Consider the following 26,044-nt stretch of genomic DNA (forward strand, 5'->3'; position numbering starts at 1 on the left):
ATCTAACGTGGGGAAGGGGGACCCAGCCATACCATACTGACTTATCATTTTGTGAACACTTCTTTCTTTTCTGATGAACATTATCCCACACTCCTTTTGTAAATTAGTAATAAGTATTGGCAATATTTTATTTTTTAGTATAGGCCCTTTGTATTTGACAAGACGCCACTAGGACTGCCTTACTATTATTTGATGGTCGTAGGTTGCTCCCATCTTATATTTAGGTTTAGATTAGGCATTTATCTCACCCATTATAAAGTTCAATAAACACCCTTGAACTGTGATCACTTGTGTCTTTCTTTAATGTTGCCACCATGAGTTCCTTACACTATGCGCTTGGCTCTCTACCTCCATCTTTAATAGTTCTCTTGCTCTGACAGCTATTACAGCTGTGGATTCCCCCATTGGTCCAACTTGGGCAGAGTACCGGTAATTGGAATATCATGCAGCGGGCGTTAAAGGGAAACAACCATACCGTGGCGGGATTGTCAGAGTTTCCGCACATACTTGCGTCTGCCCCACTTCCTCAACCTTATCCCTAGGAGCTTTCCCTGCATCCCCAAACATCCTCCACAAATCAAGGATGCTCTGCTTCTTCTCTAATTTCATCTCCTTATACTTTTGCTGACAAATAAATATACATATTCTACAGAACACCCCTGTCCTTCGTGCCTTCTTTGGGCTAAGATTTAAGGACCCTGCCTTTAGTTCCCTGTGGCCACTCATGGTGGTACTTCAAGATATTTTCCTTATAACTTGGGAGTGAATGACAAATATGTTTCAACCAAGTCCCCATACTCCTTTCCAATCCCTATTTCATAAATAAAACGTTTACAAAAAAAGATCCTGTGGCACTATGAAAACAAAAAAACAGACTCCTTTAACAACAAAAAAATCCCCCCTTGCCTTTTATACTCTTTATCACTCACTGCATCTTCACTCAGACCACAGTTACCTTACACTGGGCTATCACAGGCCCACACTTGCACTCCTACATAGAAGACAAACATGACCTCAATAAAAAAACACAATACCTTATCCATGGTTTTTTCATCATATCTCCTTCACTCAAGAAAAAGTAGTGTATCGCTGCACACACACCCTTTTACAGGGACGGGGAAGTGCTGCATGTCCTGCATATTGACTACAATGGTGTGTTTCCTCGACTACGAGGAGTTTCCTCTTCACTACTTTGACTACCGAAAAGAAAATAATAAATGAAGTAAACAAAATGTAAAAAGGACTTACAACATATACCAATTCACAATTACATTAATTTCCCCCGCACTCACAATTCTACTTTGCTCACTCTTAATCATTCTCAACTACCTTTCAGGCTCCCTTCATCATTAATGACCTCTCGGACTGCGTTCAACCTCACACATTCCCATAACCTCAAATAATTAATTTACCCTCTTCCCCTTCGATTTTCCCACAGCGTGCACTCGCATAATTTACATCGTCCAAAGCTGCATTCCTTCCAGTGGCCTGCACAGCTGGCCCACAGCACCCTACCTCAGAGAACAGGCAGCTTTTCAAACAATATGGCACCTGTAAACCCCTTTCTGGTGTGCACGTAGACTGGTCCCTGCAGAGAGAGGCACTGCAGCCCATTGTGTGGCAAGGAAACATGCAGCATCACTGAGGGCCTGGAATCATGTTGCGGGTCACCAAATGTAGAAGGGCAAACCCAAAACCCAATTTGAAAAACTCCCAAAAAAGTGAATACACAATATCAGAAGAGTGAGTTTATTTCATGCAAACGGCCGGGAGCGGTTAGTCAGCTTTGTGAAGCTGAAAACTAGCATTCTCTAATCTCATTGGATACATTTACTAAACACAATTCCCTTTCCACCTGCATAGTCAATCATGACATCTCGGAATATAATTGGTTTGTTATCTCAAACAATTCCACAGTTGAAAGTGTAACTCCGTAGGTGATGTGTATGGCCTCGATAGGATTTTCTAAATTAGAGGGAGGAGAGAAAATCGTGACTGCCTCTGATTGCACAATAACCTCCTTATCAGTTCCCAATAACCTCCTTATCCTTCCCACTTGCCCCCCGGACAGCCGGGCATCCCAGACTGCCCCTTCAGCATTCCTTAGCCTTGCCTCATGCTACTTCCATCCTAAATCACATGGCCTCCCTAGCATATATTATGCTTATCTTCCTGAGAATCCAGATGGAACTATAAAACACTGGTCAAGCTCTGCCCTCGAGTATCCATCCCATGCATTTATTACCTATTCCCAATTCGACCCTTGCAACCTAACTGGACCCCACTGGTCATTCAATAACAAGGCTTTGTATTCTCATGAATTGCGTCCCTTGTATCTACACATCCATCTGGCCATAAAACCCAATCTAATAGTAATTCATTCCGTCCTTGCCTCCAGAGACCATTTGGCCCGTTATCGCCATCTGTTCTGTGTGGTTTGCTTCCTCCCCCTCTCTTGACCTGGTCATCCAACACCACGGGGCTAAGAAAAAAACAAACTCAGCCACTGCAAACCAGAAACTCTGTGACCTAAAGCAAACTGCAATCTTCGAAGTGTTTATGTACAAATGGTAGAACTCGTAACATTATGATATTCTAACTGCATCATCTCAAGCCCCCACATGTTCACTTCATAGGATTACTGCATCTCTGTTAAACCCCTTCTCTAGCAAGCAAGGGGTCCTTTGCACTTCACTCTAGTCACTACAAAGTTGTTCCAAAGTTTTCTCCCACAGATAACATTGTGATTACATTGTTGCTTATTATGTTGCTACATGATGCAAGCTAAAATGTATTCAAACCTAAATACAAAGCAACACATATAACCCAAATCTTCTGACTACACAGAACACAAGTTAATTAGAACATCGCATTTGAACAAGCCCCACCATAGGCTAGAACTTACGTAGCATAAACCTTTTCCTTGTGGGAATATGGTATGTGCATTCCACCAGGTCCCTGAGGCCTTTGTGAAGCTGTTTGGCCTCTACAGAGCCCTGTAGTGTTAAAATCAAAGGGTCTGGAAAGATCGCCTGAATCAAAGAGGAAAGTATACTTGTCAGCTATCTATGAATGTTTTCTTGTATTATGGTTGCATGCATCTCTCTTTAGAACAAATGAAGTTTCTAAGTGGAAGAGATTTTCAATTCACAACAAAAATACACATGCTATTCTGTGGAAAGTTCTTACTTCTCTTAATTTAACCAAAATCCCACATTCTGGAAAAGGTATGTTGCCATTGGCATTGTTATATCCTGGGACATGAAAATCATGAAGTCCTCGGAAATGTTCCTCTGCAACTCTTGCTCTCCAAGTGCTGCTGCTATTGTTTCTAGTAGCTTGGTGAAGAACCACTGAGCACACTAAACCCTTAAGGATAGATGCTCAAATTCTCAGGCTCCCGAGATATGAACCGAAACTCAATACATCAAGTATGCATCTTTCGGATCCAGTCTTGTGATCCAGACCGTTTGACGAGGAACTTTGAAGATGGAAGCCTTTCTTCTTGTAATGGTGCTCGAATACCCTCCTGTTAAAATGACAAATGTTCATCATTGTCCGGACATCTTGCTTCTTCCTCATGGCTCAAAACTTCTACTGAACCCCTCTGGGATGTGTGACTATTTGTACAATGATCCCCTTTGTTTAGTAGTCTTCTTATAGATCCACCAAGCCATGGGCCTGTAGGGTGACCTTTCAGCACCCACTCTTCACCACATCCAGGTAGCTCATGATGGAACCCTGGAAGGCTGGCATTCCTGGGCCGCAGCTTTCTGCAGGGTTTGGGACAGAGCCAGGAATCCGATTTAATCACACACCTCATCCAAGCAGGGATGCCAAGTGTTACTCCTCAATCCTCAAAAAGAAACTCCCAGCATGGCCGAGCCCACACTTGACAGATGGAAATGAATCTCAATGGATTCCTCCCCAAGTAATCTCATACACACGTTTCCTTGTCTTCGCTGTTGATTGCAAACTCTTGTTAGAGATATGTGGCACCAAGAAAACTCAGAGTAGTCTTCGGTCTGCCACAAAATCAAGCATTCCCCCAACCCTCTGGCTTCCCCACTTCAAAATCTTCATCCAAACTCTTGTTCTCCTCCACCTGAATGATTTCAATATCCTGCTCTCTGGCTTCTGAATCTCCACCATGCCTCCCATGAAAGTCAAATACAACACCACAGCTCACCTCATTACAGGCACAAGAAACTAACTTGGCTCATCACTCTCTCCTGCTAGAACATCACTAGATAATCCTCCCAGCTTACATCATCTCCAAGAAAGCCTGCATCAAATGTAAGGCATTGACGACCTATGAACAAACCCACCAGGGCAAAAACACGTGATCACAGGAGATGATCAAAGCTTTGATATTTCCAGGCTGAGAATGCAAAAAAGCATAACACAGGAAAATGGACTTCTGCTATAATCTTGAACTGTGCAATGAACTACCAACATACATCGGCAGACCCCCTGTTAATTTGGGGGAAATCTGAAAACCCTGCTCTTAAAAGCACTCCTAGTTGAATGTTGACCATCCCTTCCTATTGCCCCCCATTATTTCCCCATTCCTTCTCCTCTGTCCCTCACCTCTACATTACTCTGCTGCACGCTAGCAAGGTTTGCACTATATAAATCCCATATAAATACATGCACGTACGCACGTCCTCCTGGAGGTGAAGGGCCTTTTGTTGATCTGGCATCTTTTTCCCATTTACTCACCCTTTATTTAACCAGAGCCCCCTATCCAGTTTGGCAGACTGGCCCACACCTACGAGCTGAGGAGCTCAAGTTTGGCGATGCACACATTGACTCTTGTGGCAAGCACCTTCTTGAAACTGTTGGCCAGACTTGCACCCTTACCTACTTCTGGGCAATCCTCTCCTCTTGTCCTGTCCACTTAAGTCAACAGTTTTTGGTCAAAACTTGTGAGAAATAAAGGAGGCAATGGCAACTCCAAGGTCTGATATCCAATCTGTAATACGTCCGCTTGAGTGCCCCGTCTCACAACCTCCATTTAATTCCGAGTCTGCCTGGCAGTGCCTCTGCCAATACTTCTTTGCTGGGGACTGGCCACTCGGACCCTGCTGAGCTGTTTGCGAGAAACCTGAAGATGTCTCACTCGCTAGTCCCCTGGGATCTGTCATCAGGTGGCTAGGACACAGCCATTGCTTTCGGATCCAGTTCCTGGGCTTGGACCAGTGGGGGAGGATCACCTGGGTGAGGGGTCTTCGGGGAGTAGAAGTGGGATACCGGATGGCGAGACGCGGTATCCCCTTACCTGTAACACCTTTAACCCATCCTACCAGGTAGGATAATTAGAAATTCAATCCCCTTCACTTTTCCAACACAAACACTTTCCCACGGACAACTAACTCACTGTGAAAGAAAACGGACTAACACCCGAGCCGTATACCTGACCACAATGGTCAGGCAGGGCCAGGCAATTACTGATCATTACACACGCCTGACTTCATCACACTTCTCCACACGTGTAAAAGGCAGAGCACAAAAGCACACTCTGAGCAAAGCAAAGAGGAAAACTGCAGTTCCAAGAGGGCAGTTTAATACAAGGTGGAAGACGGTAGGACCACCGAGGATTGCAAGGAGGAAAGTGCCTTGGACCCTTTCACTGAAAGCCTGTATCTTTCATGATCCTTCGAGAAATGGAAACATAAGACCTAGAATCAAAGCTGAAGAATCCTGCATTGTGTGTCAGAGGTACCAAGGGCTCTCCTGCGTCGACAGTCAAGGCAGGGAGAATCGATTTCCGCGGTAATACTGTCCTTGGCTCCTACAACAAAGCAGCACCAGTGAAGACAGCATAGCCGGTTGTGGAGACTGATACCAAACCGGCTTGTGTGTAAACCAAGGTTACAAGCAGCAACATTGTATAAATATTATTGAAGAGAATAGCTCAGGGGCAATATGCTCGCCTTGGAAGCAAGACGTCACGGAGCAACACAGGTTCGATCCCTGAGTCCGCACTTCGAAACCTCTGGGTATTAAGCACGTTATAAATAACATGTATCATATCATATAACAGTGCATGAAATGTATGTGGCGAGCAACGCAAATATAATCAAAACAGCCCATGAGTGATGGAACTTTAAAGGTAAGATACGATACAATAGACGGAGTGGTCCACATGAGTGTTCATTCAAAAAAAAATTCTGTTAGCTATCCAACAAAAAGTTGACACATGTTAAAAACAAGAGGAATTGTGAAATCGAAGTGGTCCTGCTACGGGTCAAGCCAAACCCTGTGCACATTCGAAAGATATTTGAAGTAAATTGAGATTGGTCCCAGCCCGGTTTAGGGGAGACTAATTGCATCAGAGATCTGAACCCGGCTGAGGGGGTTCTGGGGTGAAATGTGAGTCAACCGAGAGAAGAATATACTATGAACATTTTGTCAAAGGGATCTTAGCCCGGCTGATTGGGACCCGGGTGTACCGTCAGTCGCCCGAGAAAAGAATTTACTATGAACATTTTGTCAAATGATCTGAACTTGGATGAGGGGAATCTAAGGTGACAAATATTGTGGAAAAGGGATCTGAGCTGGGCTGAGGGGGATTCAGGATAAATAGTGAATCACCCAAAGTGGATAATAGTGCAAATCGAAGGAGGAAAAGGACCTATTGTTTAGTTAATCGCATCAGGCCCTCAGAGTGAAGAGACTTTAAAAAGCAAGGAGACTTGTGCATCCAAGTGCCCCATGGTAATTATTTGAACTGTATCCTTGTGCTAAAGAAGCCAGCGACTGTGCTATGCTTGCGTGAATTCGCCTTGTCCCGGCTAAAAACGTGGGGCAGGAAGGCCAACGACCTGAACAATTTGAACACTTCTTTCTTTTTTAACATTGTTTCCCACACTGTTTGTATTTTGAGGTAAGGATTGGCAATAGTTTTTTTTTAGTATAGGCCTTTTATTTGGACAAAGACACCACTAGGACTACGTTATTATTTTTTGATGGTCATAGCTTGCTCCCATCTGTAGATTTAGGCTTAAATGGGCACTTATAAAACCCTTTTTGAAGTTCAATAAACACCCTGAACTGTGGTCACTTGTGTCTATCTTACTGTTCATGCCATGCCTTCCTTACATGTTTCACACACTTGCACACAAGCTCTTGCCTGGTGCACTTGTGCCACTCTCTGAGCTGTTTTTGGGCATGTCATATTGTACTTTTTCCAAAAATATTTTTCTCAGTAGATTGTAACAGCTAGCCAATACCTGAATGTATCTGGATTTTAATTAAGGCTTCCAGTTTTATGGTATTTATTTTTCTGCCATTTCCGCCTGTATTTATCCATATTTATTTTTGGTCTTTTTTTCTGTATTTATCCACATTTATTTTTTGTCATATAAAAAGATAATTTGCAACCAGTATTTTTCTGCATTTATTCTAATGAAAAATGCACATGCAGCCATATAGGAAAGAAATGCTAGCTCCGTTTTTTTACATAACAAACGGTTGCTTCTGTGACTGCTGCTGCCTTAAGATATATGCTGTTAGGAATTTGAAGAAATGTAATGCTATTTATGTACAACTTTTACTTTCTCCATGCTGCCATTTGCAGGCCAATCGCATTACAGATGTGTGAGTGACATCATACAGAAGCAGACAGAAAGACCTGTTTTTCCGTTTTTTCAATATTTATAAATTCAAAGCTGATTGATTTCTCTCTGTATTTATGTGTAAAAATCTGTAAAAAACGGGAAATTGGAAGCCTTCATTTTAATATACCTTGGAATTTACATTTCACTATGTCTATGGAAACTTTGGGGTAACTTGACATAAAATTATATACCTATGTAATACAACAGAAAAGTAGCTAATAGCAATTGTAAGGCTGAGTCATTAGAATACTGCAAATTCTTACAATTATCCACTTTTGCTTTACAGGTTATGACATCGCAGCTTCTTCATCGTTGGGGACAGGACGGGTTTCTGAAACATGTTGATGGGTAATGCTCCTGCATGCAAAATACACTTTGATATGACTGTGTAGCTAACAAAAGCGTGATGGGAAGTGTATTTCTGTCATATCACAGGTTATTTTACTTGGGAATATATATATTTTCAATTTTGTAAAGTGTGCACTAGTGCTTAAACATGTCTCGGAGTGCTGCACATTTACACTTATGAGTGGATGATTTATTGAGAGAATATAGCACATAAATACAGAAAAAATATGATGGGATACTTGGCCCCAATTTATATAACAATATGCACCTGTACCTGAGGACACAACCTAGTCATCTCCTGTCCAGGAAAGACTTGAAAGCAGGTAAGCACTAAAACCAGGATGCTGGTGTTGGTGCTTATCACAACACGCCTGTACTCCCCCAAGCCGCTTAATTTCCCTAGTGTGCTATATTCCTGATCCACCAATATTCCTCCACACCCTTGAGAGGTGGGGGTGCAGCCTCAAGATGGGAAACTCTGGAGATTATTCCCATAATTATCCTCTGCGTTGGTGGGTGCCCTGCGTTCCTCTATCATTGTCTGTTGACCCTTAAGCATGCTGTAGTATCCAAAAGGCAACCTACTGCACTCTGCCAATCGTATAAAGCAATGCATTACTTGATAATCTATGCAACTAATATTTGGGATAAAATGCCCTCCAACTGTGTTTTGAGAACACATTATGCATCCCAGTTCGCTTGTGTAATATTCAAACAATCAAGAGATAAATTGATGCTGTAACTTTTGTTTGTATGTTGATTGAAAAAATAACATTAGTTAAGCATTTGCATTGTGAATTAAACATCATTAAAAATGACAAGATGACCTGATCCCTATCATTTGCATGCACCATTAAAATCTGATCCCAAATTCATCATCATTTAAAATTACATATTAATCTGTTACCTGTTGTACATATCGACCATCTCATTACAAATTAATCAAATCCTGAATGCAATCTACCACCATCGAACGTTACAAATTAATCTGACCTCTTTACAAATTAATCAAATCCCAACACATGTCTCACACTATATAGAATTAACTTCTTCCCGTTGAGTGCTTCTTCAGGGTCTTGATTTATATTTGGCTACTCTAAAAGTGTCGAAGGTGGAACCTGACACAAGGTTGGCTTGATGGTTGCTATAAACTTTTATTTCTCGTAAAAAGAAACCATCACTATGCCTATCTTCTTAGAGGAGGTTTTTGCTGCCTCAAACTGATACTAAAGGAACTGTCAAAGTCCATTAAAATCTAACTCTACTGTCCTGTGTCACAGCCAATGTCTATCCCTTGCGCTACAGCTAAAGAATAACCCAACAGAAAGTTCCTTCTCCAGGAGAATGACTCCCTTCTCCTGGTTTTCGGGTGATGTCCCCAAAATGGGAATTTGCAAAAGCATGCAGGGGGGAATGACTCCCTTCTGCCTGGTTTGTGACAGTTCCAACAAAACGTTAATACAAGTCAACTGTTGAGACCAGGAGAATGACTTCCCTTCTGGTATTGGTCCGCACCCTCCAATATAGTTCACGCCAAAGCCAGGGGGAATGACTCCCTTCCCCTGGCATCTTTTGAGTACATTGAAAGGTTTGATGTTAGTTTTGCCACTCTCTGATGGCATTAGCAAAGTCCCAAATCCCTCTCTGGATTTCCATGGACGTTTCTCTGCTAGTATGATGAGGAAGAGTTCCTTAGATGTCTGCTTAACTGGCGTTGGGGTCCCAAGACCCTCTCTGGTTGCCAGTGGATTTATCCCTGCCACAGAGACCAGGATACTTTCCTCAGATGCTCAAATCTTCTCTTTGAGGTTCAGTGGCCTTGGGACTACCACCGAGACTAGGAAGCTTTCATCGAATCCATAAATCCTCAAAATGGGGTATAGTGGCCTTGGAGCTACCACTGAGACAAGGAAGCTTTCCTTGGATGCACACATCTTCACAATGGGGTTCAGTGACCTTGGGGCTACCACTGAGATGAGAAAGCTTTCCTTGGATGCACACATTTTCACGATGGGGGTCAGCGACCCTATTTATTTGTCTCTTCCCGAGGTAACCAGGATCTAAGCAGATACCCTCTTACTAACCATGTGTCCATACTGATCTGCCTGTGCCTCCCGTTATCTTCTCTCAGCTCTTTGCACATCTCTGGCTCTTCCTGGGACAGGGTCAGCATCTCGTCTGATTCTTACATTCTTGGCGCCGTTGTCGGCCTACCTCCCTGAGGTCACGCCATTGTCTCTTACCTAGGCTGGATGTTGGGTTCGGCTTATGTCAGACCCGACAAGGACTCCCTCAGCAGCTCGCCGGTCGTCTTTCTTCCTGCGTCTCTGGTCTGCTGACGGGATTCGAAACTCCTGCTCTTGATGGTTTGCACACCTGTTGCCTCTTCTATCTAAGCTTGACAAGTTCTTTATCCCGTCGTCTCTTCTTATACATTGTTGTGTCGCAGTTTATTAGGTGGTCACTCTCCCACAGCGCTTATACAGATTCAACTTTAGTGAGGCCTCCAACCTGTCTCGCACCACCCCAATAAATACCCTCTGCACCACCAATTAGCTAGGAACCAGGCTGGTATATAGTAAGAATATATATTTATTTAAGGTTTGACAAAATTTTATAATGACCAAACATCAGCCACCAATGCTGTGGCACTACACAATATCACACATTCCAATTTCTTGCACCAATTGACTAACACAGGTTTAACAGAGCTTAAAGGCATGGTCTAGTAACATTTTTTATTGTCCCTACGGGTCGGTCATGTTTTTTTAAGCCTAAGTGGCTCCATTTTAGAAAACTTTCCTATTGACCTTATCCGAGTTTTCGTCCATTAAACGAACGTGAAAACAGGCACCAGGGAGCCGCCATTTTGTGATAATCCTATCACTTGCCGCATCGCCCTGGCTGACCTGCTTTTGCGGCACTAAATCAATTCCCCCGCCCCTGAGCCTGACATTTTCCAAACATTCATATTCCCCGCCTCTCTCCGTGACGTTACTGTGCTGCGTAGGCAAACGCGTCCAGTCGTCTTCTACGCGACTTTACACAGAACCCGGAAACCAACACAGACCATCTCACAACACAGCGCGCCACAATTCGGAATATGAAACTGTACTTTAAAATCAAACAGCAACACGGTACATTTGGTAAAGTACATTTATTATACATTAAATGTTTAGAGAATATTCAGCAATTGCCATATGAACTCCGAAAGCCATTTATTTTCTTTTATCTGTATCCGCAATGGTACACAGGGTGTTGCTTTTCGTTAAAAGAAGCACTTTGGAAGCACGGTGAACCGCAAGGCTGTTCCATCAACTAGGCACTAGTCCATCGTAAAGGTTGATATGTTGCTTCTAGCCACTAGTACAGCGTAAGGGCATGTGGGCCCTTGGCGATCGTCCCATAAAATTGTCAGTGTGCTCCAGTTGTTCACACAAAGCTGCAGGTGTCTCACGAAGAAACCGTCTGCCGGTGTCTCAAACCGATGACAGTAGCAGAAGGGGAGCAAATAACTGTTATGAAAACAAAAAAATTATAATTAGTCTCGCCAGCCGATCTTCATTAATATTACTCATTTCATTTATTACAGCTGATCAGAAACTATTTGCTTGCAAGGATAGTTCAATGGAGTATGTTCGGCTCTAAAATCAATGCGAAAAGTAACGAAATAAATCGAGGCCAACACACAATGATAAACGACAGTTAGTTTACATGCGTGTGGAATTATGATATATGATATGGCATTTGTAACGCGCCTATACACAAGTGTTTCAAGGCGCGACGAGGCAGGTGGGGAACAAGGGCAGACAGACAACGATCCTACTAGGCCAGGTCTTTCTCTGATCGCACATGGGGAAGGGGGGAGGGAGGTAAAAGTGCTGTACATGGTTAGTCGAATACAAGATAAATAATAGGGCCAGCTGGCGGCAAGTGCAAGTTAAATGCTGGGAGAAGGGGCTGAAGGATACAGAGACAGTCCCGTAGTGCAGGTAGGCAGTGCAGGGAAAAGTGGCTGGGCCAAGGACCGAGATCGGTGAGACCAGTGGACCTGCATCCCCATGTGCCCACTACAAACACATTTTCCTTGCTTTTCCTAGCTCTTCATTCATTCATTTATTCATGCATCCATTCATTAAATCTTCATTCCGGTATAAAAGAGTCTAAAGATTTACTCACATTATATTTGAAATTTCCATTGTGTCTCTTCGTAATGCAGTCTGTAAAACGGACCGTGCTCTTGACAACGATTTTTCGTATACTGAACTAAAATGAAACTCGGTCTAGTTTCTGAATTTTCTGCCTTATCGTCTCTTATGTTATTGCGCACCCCCTTCAAATGTAGTTCTTTCGGCTTGGTCCCTGTCTCAAGGTCAAAAAACAATAGATCCTTATACTTCCAGTGCGACTTGTGGGCCTCTTCTGGGCGCAAGCTGAAAATCAAAGCCGCTGTCCTTGGCATTCTTTATTTGCAACATCACGTAGTAAAGGCATCTGTGAGAACTTGAAGTTTAGAATCCTTCTATGTAGTCCGCTTCAATGTGCAAATGCAAACTGGCTTCTCTCCCAAATGCCACGGCCTGCTTGGCGCGTTCTAAGGCCCCCAATTTTGTCCCCGTTGTCTGCGAGCTTTGCAGCCCAAATGGAGACATTTCATTTTTGGCGGAAGGTCAGGGAAAGTATAAAGTACTGCAGGAGTTGAGTTAAAAGTGAGATTTATTGTTTGTTTGTTTGTTTTATTATTTGCAATACACAAGCCTCCCCTCCGTTAACAGTGCGCAAAGGTGTGCAGCATTTACATTTACATGAGATGAGACATGAGAAAAATATATACATACACATATATTAGGTGAATAGAGAGAATTCAAAGATGACACCCAGCTTGTTCACCACCCATGATGGTGAAGGTAGGGGTTAGGGTTACAGGTACACTGTACAATAACATTTATTTACAAAAAGACAATCGTATTGCAATTATTTAAACCGGGATTTGTACTTCACAACCAGCTGTGCTTCGGGTGGGCATGGCACAGTTGCAATGTTCGGTGGCAATGGATCACTGCTCTGCACAGAAACGTCCAAAATTCCATATATGTGCTTCTCTAACACAGCAACAATAAGGCCTTTCACAAAGTCGAACTGCATTTCATCATAGACTGGTTTGATCACGCATTGCTTACTTCGTTTTGAAAACACCTTAGTGTAGCGAGGCATCCTTACTTTACCCCTAGTCCTAGATTGTTCACTTCCGACATTGCTGTTATGGGCCAAGACTGCTAGTAGAGTGCGATGTTTCATGCCCCGAAAGCTAAAATGCAAGTGCTTTGGCCTGTACTTTAGGCACATATTGTGGAACACCTCCAAATCTCCTGTGTGACAGAATTCTGTCAGTCCTCTCAAATGTCTTGATAGTTTTGTCGAAAACAATCTTCTCAATGGCTTTGTGTGTCGGTAAGATGGAATCAACCACTTCTTCTTCCGTGCCTCCTCTGGGGACAAAGGGCCATGTTCACATTGGTGGAAATGTTGATTTTCTGTCCAGCGTTGAACGTTGGTACAGTGGTGCATCAGTGACCGCCATTTTTCAAGTAGTATTTCCACTGACCCTTCAAGTTTTTGAACTCCACCAAAGATGGTTGGTGATAGAATGGGACCACTGCAAAATACTTTCAAAACCTTTTTTTTTCCTGCAGCCAAGATTTTCTTACTGATTGATTTAGCAAGATGCCATACGTCAAATTGATGATTAATATGTGGGAACTGCTCTCTCATTGTCTTGGCAATTGAAACGTGTCTGTCCGTGGCTATGAGTTCGATGTGCATTCTCCTTGATTGTAGATATTCCACTGATTTTATAAATCCTAGTTTCTCCATGGCCACTGAGGATGTACATTGTGTTCGACCACCGAACTCCCAATGTTCTTACTATCCATGTCCTGAAAGTGGTAGGTGCAGTACTTGGCAGAAAATCCAGGGCTGTCGCACTGTCCATCGCCGGCTAGCCTGAAACGTTTCCCTTCGAATGTACTTACTAGAGACAATTGTTCAATTTTCCAAGCATCACTAATGGCCGGAAACAGATAATCACGTTGGTATATGTAGTACAGCGATTTAGAAATGAAATGGAGTCCCACAAACTGAAAGAAAGCCTCTAACTTTCTAAAACTGGAGCCACTAAAAAGTGATGCAGCTGCACACAGTAGATTGCCTGCTGGCATTTTCCCCAGCATTGTTTGTGCAGACCATGAGAACCTATGATTTAATCTACAGGCGGCATTTATGTTGACGTTACTGCCTTTTATTTGACGAGTCACATTAATCAATGGCTTCCCACATACTTTCCCTCTAACGGAATGCACACATTTCAGCATACTTATAATTTCCATCAAACAACTGTCGAATACAATGTATTTGCTCTCTTTCATTAGGCTGTCATCCTGCGTCAACGTTGTTTCGGCCTGTGACGTTGCAGAGATTTCAACACATTGGAAAGTAATATCGCTGATATCAAGTTCTGATGCTGTGGCTGGTTCATTCTCTGTCATTTCGACATCTATTACTTCAACATTGATGGGAGAACACAACAATGTCGACAGGTTTTTGGGTGGCAAAATTTCGCGGGTGTAGATTGTGTGAATTGATCTGCAACTACTTCAAAGCTATCTTCAGTACATTCAATAGAATCTTTTTGTGGTGGTGCGGTCGCACTGTAGCAATGGTCCAATGCAACTTTGCTGTATTCTCCAAACACAGTTAATTCATGTTCTGGCCATTGGACATGAGCATCTCGAGCCTGAACACGTCTCGCCTCAATTAATAGTTCCTCCATAGTGTACATGGAACATGTAAGCAACATCTCTCATTCGCTGGCAAGCAACATCTCTCATTCGCTTCACTGTCTGTGTATGTATAGTTCTGACACCCACGGGTAACTGGAGGAGAGATTGGAAAAGGGATGTTCAGTTTAAACACAAGATAAAGTGTAGTCCAATTGACTGGAAAAAAACATAAAATAGTCCCCAGCACAAACATTTTTTTAAAGTTATGAACTGTTTGTAACTAACTTTTTTTTTGGTTTTTTTTCTTTGCAACTTTTTTGACTCAACCTTCAACATCTGCACGCTGTAGCTCCGATTCGTTTCCGCATGTCCTCCCTTCCTCTTGCGCTGCAACGACTATATTTTCTGTATCTGCATAGACAGCACGGAATGAGGCTCCATCGTCTCCCTGAAACATAGTACTTTCATTACTATGTATCAAAATATTGTTAGCATAAAACACACGTGAGGACGAACACACAGGTACATCTCAATAGCCAAACACGATTTAAACATTGTGTGCAACAATCAAACGACAAGTATTCGACCAGTGATGATCTATTTCGATGGAGCTGTCAGTATCCATACCTCTGGTTCTGCATGGACTGCCATTAATGGTTGTATTGGAGAGGAGGCATCCGCATCTCCCTGAAACACAGTACTTGCATTAGTATGGTTTTCAATATTGGAAACGTAACACACACTTGGGGTCGAACGCACAGCTACATATAAAGAGATAACCACAAATGATGCATTGTCTAATAGAATCAAGGAAAATCTAAATATGATCACATTTCATCGACTTATTTCTCCGATTTATTTACATCTGCATCATCTAAATGGGATGTTGTGATTGTAGTGGAAGCTCCGTCGTCTCCCTGAAACACAGCACTTGCGTTAATAGGGAAGAAAGTATAGCAAATGGAATCCCCTTATATGATCATGCATGATGGAGCTGTCAGTATCTATACCTCGTGCTGCTGAAGAATATCTATGGATGTTGCAAATGTAGTGCGCACTTCCGAAAGCTGTCGCGCAGATTCGTATACGCATGGTTCCACTTCCACTTCCCCTGGAATTACTTGAATGTCAGGCTCTGCATCAAGTGCAGGGGTTGACGCTCCATCAACTGCCTGAAACATAGTACTTGCATTTGTGAGGATTACAATAGTGAAAACATAACACACACCTGGGGTCGACAGCACAAGTACATATCAACGGCTAACCACAAATGAAACATTGTGTAGAACAGTGAAACGACAAGAATTCCAGCTCTGATGATGACGCTCGATGGAGCTGTCAGTATCCATACCTCCTGCTGGTGAAGAACATCTAGAAATGTAGTAGATGTGGCTGACGCTTCAGCATCTCCCTGAAAGACAGTACTTGCATTAGTATGGATAACACTAATTATAACTGAAAACAAACACCAGTGGACGATAACTAAGGTGTATATCAATTGTAAAGCACTAACCAAACATTCGGTAAAATAATTACACAATAGTATAAAACTATTACTTGACATGCATAAAACAAGTCTGTAGCGGATTAGCCTAGTAAGATTACCTGATACGCGCTAGAAGTGGTTGATAACTGCGACCACGTCAAGGATGTAGAATGTTCTTGCTTCAGATCCAAGGGATAGTCAAGAAGTTGTAAAGGTAAATTAATGATTGATAATGAAATGCCAATATTAAAAATAGTCATGTAAGGCGACAGAATACTTGAAAAATGCTCAATACAGCGCAGTTCCCTGTTCCCATATATATACATTGCGTTTGTGGGTTATGAAATCGAAAAAAGAATATATTGATAAATGTCATTATTCAAAAAACTATACACTCGTATCAATATCGAAATTATTACAAGGGATAGAACACCCACAATATCAATTAATCCATTCGGCTACCTACACACTACCGCAAGGCCTAAAGCTAAATCCGGACACTTGACTCACCGGTGGCGGAATGTGGACGAATAGAGTGGGAATAGCGTTTTCGAGCAATTTCCGTGTCGTTCGCCGATTATTCTTTTTTGTTACCCAAGATGTTGTGTACATATCCAAGGAAAAGTGCCGGCTGTAGATGCGGTATCGATCACCCCTCTTGTCCTGTAAGACTTGTTGGACTCTACTTTCCAGCTCATCCAGTGGATATCCGCAATGTCTGACCCATTCTCTTATTCGATCAACAGTTTTCGGGAATACATGCATTGTAGTGCCTTCAGATTTCGCATGGGTCTTTGAAGGGCAACCGCTAATCGAACAGGCAGGCATTGTTGATAAATCTGAAAAGTAAATATCGACATTATTATACAATCTTCAAGAATAAAGATTTGATACAAAAGTAAATGAATCATACAATGATCAATGCAAGGTTTGTTTTGGTCGCAGGAACTATACCAGTTCATTATGTGCGGCTTAGTATTTGCATAAGTTGCAGAAATGTATAAATGATGTGACTAAAATCTGCTGAACATGTGACTCGTCTCTTGGATGTTCTGTCTTGCACGAGAAGGAAACATGCTTACATTATAGACTGGACCCCCGAAGGATGCAATTCGATGACAATAAACACAGATGAAAATAAATAGATCTATTGATAGCATAGCAATGGAAAATCAAGTCAATAGCAATAAGACCAATGAACATAGCACTATTGTGTACTCTACTCGCAAATAGATAGAAATTTAAAAATCTGCGAAATATGACTAGGATACATGGCCTTACCTTGACCAACAAACAGTTGGATTCAGCAAGCAGAGCAGTATGTTACAGGAGAATAGGTGGGTGGCCACAGGTAGCACACTAATGGGTTTGCTCTAAGCGGTCACAGAAGTTCACGGATAGCACGACGACGAGCAGATTAGCGTAGATCTCAGTGGTTGCCAGGTAGCACGTTCAGGAGTTGACTTGCAAAGCACAAAGATGTTCTCATGAGACATATCAAGTGGTTTATAAAGTATTTGAAACAGCGGTGTGTTTGTGAATGAATGACGTATGTATGTCGTGGTATTAGGGGGGCGGCTTGCTTCAAGGGGAGGCCTGGCTGGAGACACGGGGTCTGAGGAGGCCATGTGACCAATGGCCCCTTGGCGTGGGATACCTTTTGAAGTGTACATGTAGTTTGGCACCTTGGCCTTTCGCGCCCCTGACAGCGCGCATCCACTGGCGCAAACCACCTTTGATAGAGGGGGTGGGATGGATGGGCCTGGGGCGTGCAGATAAGGCACAGGAAGACTGCTGAATAGAGACACACTTATGTGGATTGCAGGGGGGCGGCCTGCTTCAAGGGGAGGCCTGGCTGGAGACACGGGGTCTGAGGAGGCCATGTGAGCAATGTCCCCTTGGCGTGGGATACCTTTTGAAGTGTACATGCTGTTTGGCACCTTGGCCGTTCGCGCCCGTGACAGCCCCCCATGCCAGCGCTCATCAAGGTGCGAACCGCCTTTGATAGTATATTGTTGCTTATCAATAACAAATGCCACATACCGGAGATTTTTGTGAGCACAGACCCACACTTCAACCGGTGTATTATAGTGGTCAAGACCCTAAGGCATGTATAATCCAATGGTAATTGTTAGTATAGATATATGTGTGACTTTTATAGAGACATAACCTACTGAAAGACTTTGAACAAGTGTTATTTAGTGCATGCATTATCGAGAATATGTTATGTTAGCTTAGATAGATAGTGACCACCCTGCTTCACAGCGACCAGACCTTCACCCATTTGTAGCACAGATGTCTGATGTCCATCCTTGAATGGAGACACACTTGATTCATTTAAAAAATCGAAACAACCGTTGTTAAAATATATGTGGTGTTTTATTTTGTATCTTATTCTCATGACACAAAAATACAAGACTTTATAGATTATACAGGTCAGGTTACAGCACAGCGTGAGAAAATCCCCTGTACTGACCGCTGTCACTCGGGAACGTTTCTCTTATGGCACGAACGGCACAGGCGGGTATCACTCTTCGAAGGCGGTGTCCAAGCCTCCCGTGGAGCCACCATGTAAAGGAACGATAGGCCACCAGCCTGTACCACCTGTGAAAAGGAATGAAACAAACTGTTTTTAAATGACCAAGATAAGTTTTATAAACGTTTGTTGTCAATGACAATTCTTGTAACTAATGGCATTCTGCACGGACAAATGCTATCTAGACAATGCACACTATTGAACGACTTTCATGCGTTACTATGATATGAATATATAATTTTGGATATAGTAGTAGACCATGAAATAGGAGTGGCATGACAAGCAGAGTATACTTACTCGTTACTCGGCTTACGAGGACGAACAGTTGCGCGAAGTTCGTGTATAAGCACCATCATTATTCTCAACATGGCCCGTGTGAGGCAGGCTGCCCTGAAGTCTGGCAGCTCAGTGATGCATTGCGGTCGTGGCTCACCTTCCGAAATGTAGGCCAGGCATCCCGAGTTTTCTCGGCAGCAGCAGTTCTCCTCCCCGGTTGGCATTAGCTTGCACCGATTGCATGTGCACCAGGTGGAGACGCCGTCCATGCGACTAGGCCCAGGCTCTTCATCTGTTGATTTGTCCTGCCAACTGCCGTCCGAATCCCCATCGTTTTCACGTGCTTCCCTTTCCAGTAGTTCCTCCTCGGTATACTCGGGCTCGTACATGTAGGGCATTATTGTAGCATTGTGTGGTAAACAAAGTAAAATAATTTACCGAGATGGTACAGGTGTTCACACGGGCTACAAGCGGCGAAGGTAGCTGACCAGAGCACAGAAACGAGTCACAAAATACTCTAAGTAACACAGAGAGAGGAATGGAATCGAAAATCTGCTGCTGTGTGTTGTGAAATGGTCTGTTTATACTTATTGAGGAAAGAGGCGTCCTGCCATTTCCATGGCGACAGGTCATTAGCTGAAGTGCAGCGAATGTTGACACAAGACGTGCTTTGGCATTTGGTAATGGGCGGTACGAGCCTGCTGATGACAGGCTCAGGGGCGGGGGAATTGATTTAGTGCAGCAGAAGCAGGTCAGCCAGGGCGATGCGGCAAGTGATAGGATTATCACAAAATGGCGGCTCCCTGGTGCCTGTTTTCGCGTGCGTTTAATGGACGAAAACCCGGGTAAGGTCCATAGGAAAGTTTTCTAAAATCGAGCCACTTAGGCTTAAAAAAACATGGCCGACCCGTAGGGACAATACACATTTTTACTAGACCATGCCTTTAAGTTGCAATATGACACAGGTACAATTTTGAAGTTGGCAGTCACAATTGACATCAGATTTCTTGCAAATTAACCAATTGGAAACATACAAAACACACAGTAATTGCTTAGTCTGCCCCAATCCAATTCACTCCCAGCAATCCCCACCCTCCAGGAATCAATTGGATACGACTCCTCTGATTTGAAGGCGAGGTCTAGGAAGTGGGAACACAATGGCAAAATCGTTTCTGGCTTTATTTTAAGAAAGGCAATGTTTGAGAAAGAAACTCAATTGGAAAATTGTTTTTGCTTTTCTTTGAAAAGCAAGGCTTGGGAAAGGAATTCAAATGGGGAAATAGTTTTTTGGGCTTTTATTTGATAGGCAAGGTTGGGAAAAGGAACTCGAGGGGAAATCGTTTTTCAACACACATTCAAAGGACATGCAGTGCTTTGGGATTCTGGTTTGGAATGCACAGGAATAAATGGGAAATTTTGTTTTACCCCCTCCCCATTCACTTGAAAGGTAGCATTTTAGGATTACTTCTTTTGGGATTCTGCACCCCCCCATCCGGACAGGAGTCAGGGGTTTCAGAAGGACAGTCACCCAAGTCTTTGTCTATACTGGCTCTAACCCACTGGACATGAATTTTGTTTGTTTCGAACTCTATCAACACTCATCCCATGATTTATGGGAATTTATTTATTTTAATTAAAGGTGCTAAGGATATACACATTCAATTTCCACAGAGAGGGTGGTTTTCTATGGGGAAGTAAGTTGAGTAAGATTTAATAAAAATGTGCAAAGGGCCTACCCAGTTTCACTCCCCTCCCCACTAATTGAAAGGGATAAAGGCAGGTAGCTCCCCACCCAATTGATGGATTTTGGGTTAGTCTACTTACACGAGAGGCCTTGGTTATGGGGCATCCAGGGAAAAACAGTAGGGCTCCTCTGAGGACAGCACAGATATGTTGAAGGACGTCAGTCAAGGATTTTCTCCTGCTACTGTAGTGTGCTCTCCGTATTCTGCCTACGCTAGGGGAGTGTTGGTCTGGGTGGCACCGCACGTTCCGCTCCAACTTACACAAGAGGTGGTGGATACAGAGGGGAGGATAGTCATATTGAAGGCACTGGTGGAGAATAGGGAGGTGTGCATTGTAAACACGTATGCCCCAATCAAAATACGGCGCCATATTTTAGGACTCAGTGTACCAACCTAGGTGTGTGTGTGGGTGGAGGGGTTATTTGGGGAGGGGATTTTAATTGCGTGCTGAACCCCACGGTAGACAGATCTGATGATAAGATTGATAGGCCCACCCCAGCGGCCAGGGCATTGCAGACACTGCTCGATGACTTTGGGCTGGCAGATGTTTGGAGGCTGAAACATCCTAATGATGAACAGTACTCGCATTACTCAGCCCCGCAACAACTGCACACGAGACTTGATCATTTTTTTGCCACGCCGGATGTGGTGATCGAGACCACCCAAATAGACTACAAAGCAAGTGTCCTGTCGGACCACTCGCCTCTGGTCCTGGATTGGCAGTACTGCCGCCCTAGAGCGCGGATACCGACGTGGCGCCTCCGGGCTGAGGCACTCAAGGATTCGGTCTTTACAGAGGATATCAGGGATGAGATCAGACATTATTTCGAGGAGAACGCTGGCAGTGTGGATTCGGCGGGCATGCTCTGGGAAGCCTTTAAGGTGGTATTGCGGGGTGCTGCCATTGCTAAATCAAGTCCGATCTATGAAAGCCTTGTCTAAACAGGTCCATCCATGTTCCTCTAAAACCATCAAGAACCACATTGACACCTTATCTCCGGCTCTTGCCGATTTTCGCAACCACTCCTTTGCCTCAGGATCCTTCCCCTCCACTCTGAAGCACTCCCTTGTGCATCCTCTTCTCAAGAAACCCACAGCTGATCCTTCTTGTCTGGCTAACTATCGCCCAATTTCCATTGCTCCCTTTCTGGGCAAACTCCTGGAAAAGCTGGCCATCTCTCAACTAAACATTCTTTCCGATTCTGTTGGCTGTCTTCATGACCACCAGTCTGGCTCCAGAGCTGCCAGAAGCACGGAAACTGCTCTCCTGAACATCCGTGAAGATCTACTCTCCAACCTTGACTCTCATCCTACTCAATCTCCATTCTGCCTTCGTCATGGTCAACCATACCATCCTGCTCAACTGTATCCGTGATAACCTGGGTAGCACTGATCCGGCTCTGGCCTGGCTCACCTATTTCCTCTCTGATCAGCCCTCCCAGGTCCAACTTCAGTCCTTCCTATCATCTATCTTCCTCTCTACCTGTGGTGTTCCCTAGGGGTCTAACCTCTCGCCCTGGCTTTTCAACCAATACCTGGAACTCTCGCCCACTGCATTGCCATTTTCTGGTCTAATTTCCAGTGCTACGCTGATGACACTCAACTCATTTTCAGGCTTCCCTTGGCCACCTCCTCTCCCTCATCGCCTAGCTGCCATTCAAGATTGGTGTGCCGCCAATGATCTTTGTCTGAATGCCAGCAAGACGAAGATCCTCCTCATCAGCACAACTTCACCATCCTTTCCCCTCACTCTCTGGCCGGCCTCCCTTGGCCGTCCTCCTACCCCCACCTGTGAGGCCAAGAACCTCGGGTCATCTTTTCCTCCACACTTTGCTTCTCCGCCCACATCTCTAAGGTCTCTAAAAAGTCAAACTTCCTACTGCACCTCCTCATGGGTACTCTGCCTTTTCTCTCCTTCCCCCAGAAGCTCACAGTCTCCCAAGCGCTGGTTCTCTATAGGTTGGACTATTGTTACAGCCTCTTTCTAAATCGACCTGCCTCTACCCTCCACCCTCTGAAATGAATCCAGAACAGGACTGCAAAACTTGTCGTTGGCCTCAAGCCCTGGGATCGTATCTCTCCAGCTCTGAAATCTCTCCATGGGCTCCCAGTGGATGCAAGGATTACATTCAAAACCCTCTGCATTGTCCACAAGTCTTTCTAGGGCCTGGGTCCAAAATACCTTCAGCTACCCCTCCACAAATACCTCCCTCTCAAGCTCTTCGCTCCTCTACCTCTAACTCCCTCAGGGTCAGTCGTTTTTCAAAGAAACTAGCTGGGGGTAGATCTGTCTTCGGATGGAGCCTCCCTCTTGAACAGCCTCCCTGCCACTCCAAAGGAGTACCATCTCCGGGTCCGGAAGCACCACAAGACCTTCCTCTTTGCTTCTGCCTTTGCTCCCCCTCTTCCCTGCTGATCTGCTCTCTCTTGGTACCTGGCCACCCTCTGTCCACTGGGCCCAGGTACCTGCTCACCCTGCCACCCTGCACTGCCTCCTGGCCACCCCTTGCACTGGGCACTGTACCCATACAGTCCCCCACCCCATTTTCTTCTTTGCTGCACTTACCAGACTTGCCCAGTCTGCTGCCGTAAACACAGCACTTGCCACTTGTTGGCTGTACTACCACTTTTTATTGCCTCCATTATTTATTTGTATTTATTATTATTTATCTGTTCTCCTCTGCTCTGCACTTTCCACTCTCCCCCTTCCATGCACTTTTTCCTTAGAAAACGGAAAACAGGGATTCTGGGAGATATGGTTTTCAAGTGCAACAGGATTTGCGCTCCTAGGGGATTTACCAGATATGGGGAAGGTGGGGGGTTGGATTTGGATAATGGAGATTCTTTGGGTGTAAGGGAGGTAGATGTGGTACAGCCTACAAAAGTCTCAGGGACTTTGTCCCTGGTATAGTTCCGCATCTCACCTGGGGTATTTCCCTGAGCACAACCTCGGGCTCCTCTACCCAGGTGATCATCACTCGTCCGCCCTCGGGGTTGGGATCTGAGAGCACCTAAATAAGGGATTCTCAAGGTTTGCTTGGGAGAATACCCTCCGGTTTCTCACAATTTCCAGATGGTCTGACATTGGTCAGACCACAGAAGTCAAGCAAACCCGGTGGGAACCCAGCAAACAAGCCTTCAGATGGTTCAAGAACTTTCTGTTGGAGATTTACAGAAGACCTTGCCAAACTCAACTTCACATGGGCTGATCTACCTGTGATGAACCAGTACCGTGACTTGCTTCATCAAGAACTCCACACCACCCTCACAAGCAACTTCAACCGCTATGCCCCAGTCAAACAATACACCCTTCATCTTAAACCTTCTGCACCCAGGTACACTAGAAACTCCACTTCAGCAAATGGACCATCAGAAAATAAGAGAAGACCTGGCAAAAATCCTGCAGTGCATCAGACCTCACCCTGCTCAAGGAACTCTGTGCTACACACAGATGACTGATGACCACTGCCAAGGCCAACTACTAATAAAACACCATAGACAATGCCAACAATGAAAGAGCCATCTTCTAAGCCATTAAGCACTGCATCAACACTCTGTATGACATGCTCATACCACACTCCATAAAAAGAAAAAACTCCACTGCCATCAACTCCTTCATCCAGAAGATCCACATGATCCGCCATCACATAGAAACCAACCCCACAACTGGCAACACCCTACACATTCCACAAGGATCCATCCTTTCCTCTGTGATCTTTAATCTTTACATGGAACCCTCCTTGCTCCACACAACATCCACCTCCAGCAATATGCAGATGAGACACAACTCTACCTCACAATATACTCCATCAAAGACATCCACAGGCTCAAGACATGCCTATCAGTGATCCATTTGTGGATGTCCAGTGCTTACCTGAAGAGCACCCGTCCAAGACTGAATTCCTATTTCTGACCAACAACACAGAACTCCTTGACATCCAGACCTGGCTCTCTGCTAGGCACCTCAAGAGCCTCACACCCTAGCTGGCTTCCTGCAGCAAGTCCCTTGGGTTCAACATCAACAGACACCTCACCTCCAAACAGCACATAGCAAGGAAGACACAAACAGCTTGGTATCAACTTTTTTCTCCTCCGAAAATTTAAACCAGAAACCAACTTCAGGTCTGCTGATCAAGCCTTGGTCCTCTCTCACCTGGATGGTGGTAATGCCCTTTTGAAAGGCCTTCTGGCAGCAACTATCCTTGCACCCCCGAGACGAGTCCTGCATCCTGCAGCACAACTCATGAAAAGACTCTGCAGAATTAACTACATCACCCCAACCCTCATCAAACTGCACTGGCTCCCGCCGCAACCCCTACCATCTTCAAATCCTGCTGCATCATGTACAAGGCTATCACCCTGCAATCCCCAAGCTACCTCCGTGAGAAACTCTGCATCTCTGGCAGCCTACGATCCACCAGACATTTACATTGTTGAACTCTGCATTTGCAGGAAGGAAAGAACCAGAAGACAGGCATGCCCTGCCGAAAGCTCCAAGACATTGGAACCTCCTACCTGTCAACAACAGACTTGCCCCTTCACTCATACAGTTCAGGAATAAGCTCCAATCCTTCCTCTTCAAGGAATGGCTCCTCCTAGGTCCACACGCCCTCCACTCCCCACCCATCTGAGACTGTGTGATCTGATCCTCAATGTTTCCTCCACTGGTTGCTTGTAGATCCATCGCTGCCAATTGCCTGCCCTCCTCTGTTAGATCCCCATTACCTTGTTTCTCTGCTTCCTAACCATGTTCTTCCCCCTACCTATGATTGTAAAGCGCTGTGTTGCTTCCTGAAGCCAGTTCTGCATTCAATAAATACCCTAACAATAATAATATAATACTGGTGATTGGCATCCTGAGCATTACTGATGGAGTGCTTGTTTGCTATTATAATTGATATCTTGTTGGTGTTTGATACTATTGACCAGCAAGTAATTCTTAACACTCTTTTGTGGTGCATGGGTCAAGCAGTTCGAGATTGGTTTTATTATTTTCTTTCCAACAGACATCAATTTGTACAGCTTGGGACTGCAAGCTCTTCTCCCATTCCCATCTCCACACTGAATCCGTTGGTTGTCTTCATGACCATCAGTCTGGCTTCAGAGCTGCCAGAAGCACGGAAACTGCTCTCCTGAACATCCGTGAAGACCTGCTCTCCAACCTTGACTCTTAACACCTCATGCATCCTCATCTTGCTTGATCTCTCTTCTGCCTTTGACACTGTCAACCATGCCATCCTGCTCAACCGTCT

At 44.3% G+C, this 26,044-nt stretch overlaps 1 protein-coding gene across 4 annotated transcripts in view; it reads left to right on the forward strand.

The window, feature by feature from the left end:
- The window catches only part of AADAT (aminoadipate aminotransferase), a 1,031,752-nt gene that overhangs the window by 713,009 nt on the left and 292,699 nt on the right, over positions 1-26,044 (forward strand). For all 4 annotated transcript variants that reach the window (XM_069631415.1, XM_069631412.1, XM_069631413.1 and 1 more), the window contains exon 10: positions 7,909-7,970. In XM_069631415.1, the coding sequence (XP_069487516.1) occupies positions 7,909-7,970 (62 nt within the window). The remainder of the gene's footprint in view (positions 1-7,908; positions 7,971-26,044) is intronic.

The sequence above is a fragment of the Ambystoma mexicanum genome, chromosome 6q (assembly GCF_040938575.1).
Source record: "Ambystoma mexicanum isolate Mex_15411 chromosome 6q, UKY_AmexF1_1, whole genome shotgun sequence".
Lineage (NCBI taxonomy): Eukaryota > Metazoa > Chordata > Amphibia > Caudata > Ambystomatidae > Ambystoma > Ambystoma mexicanum.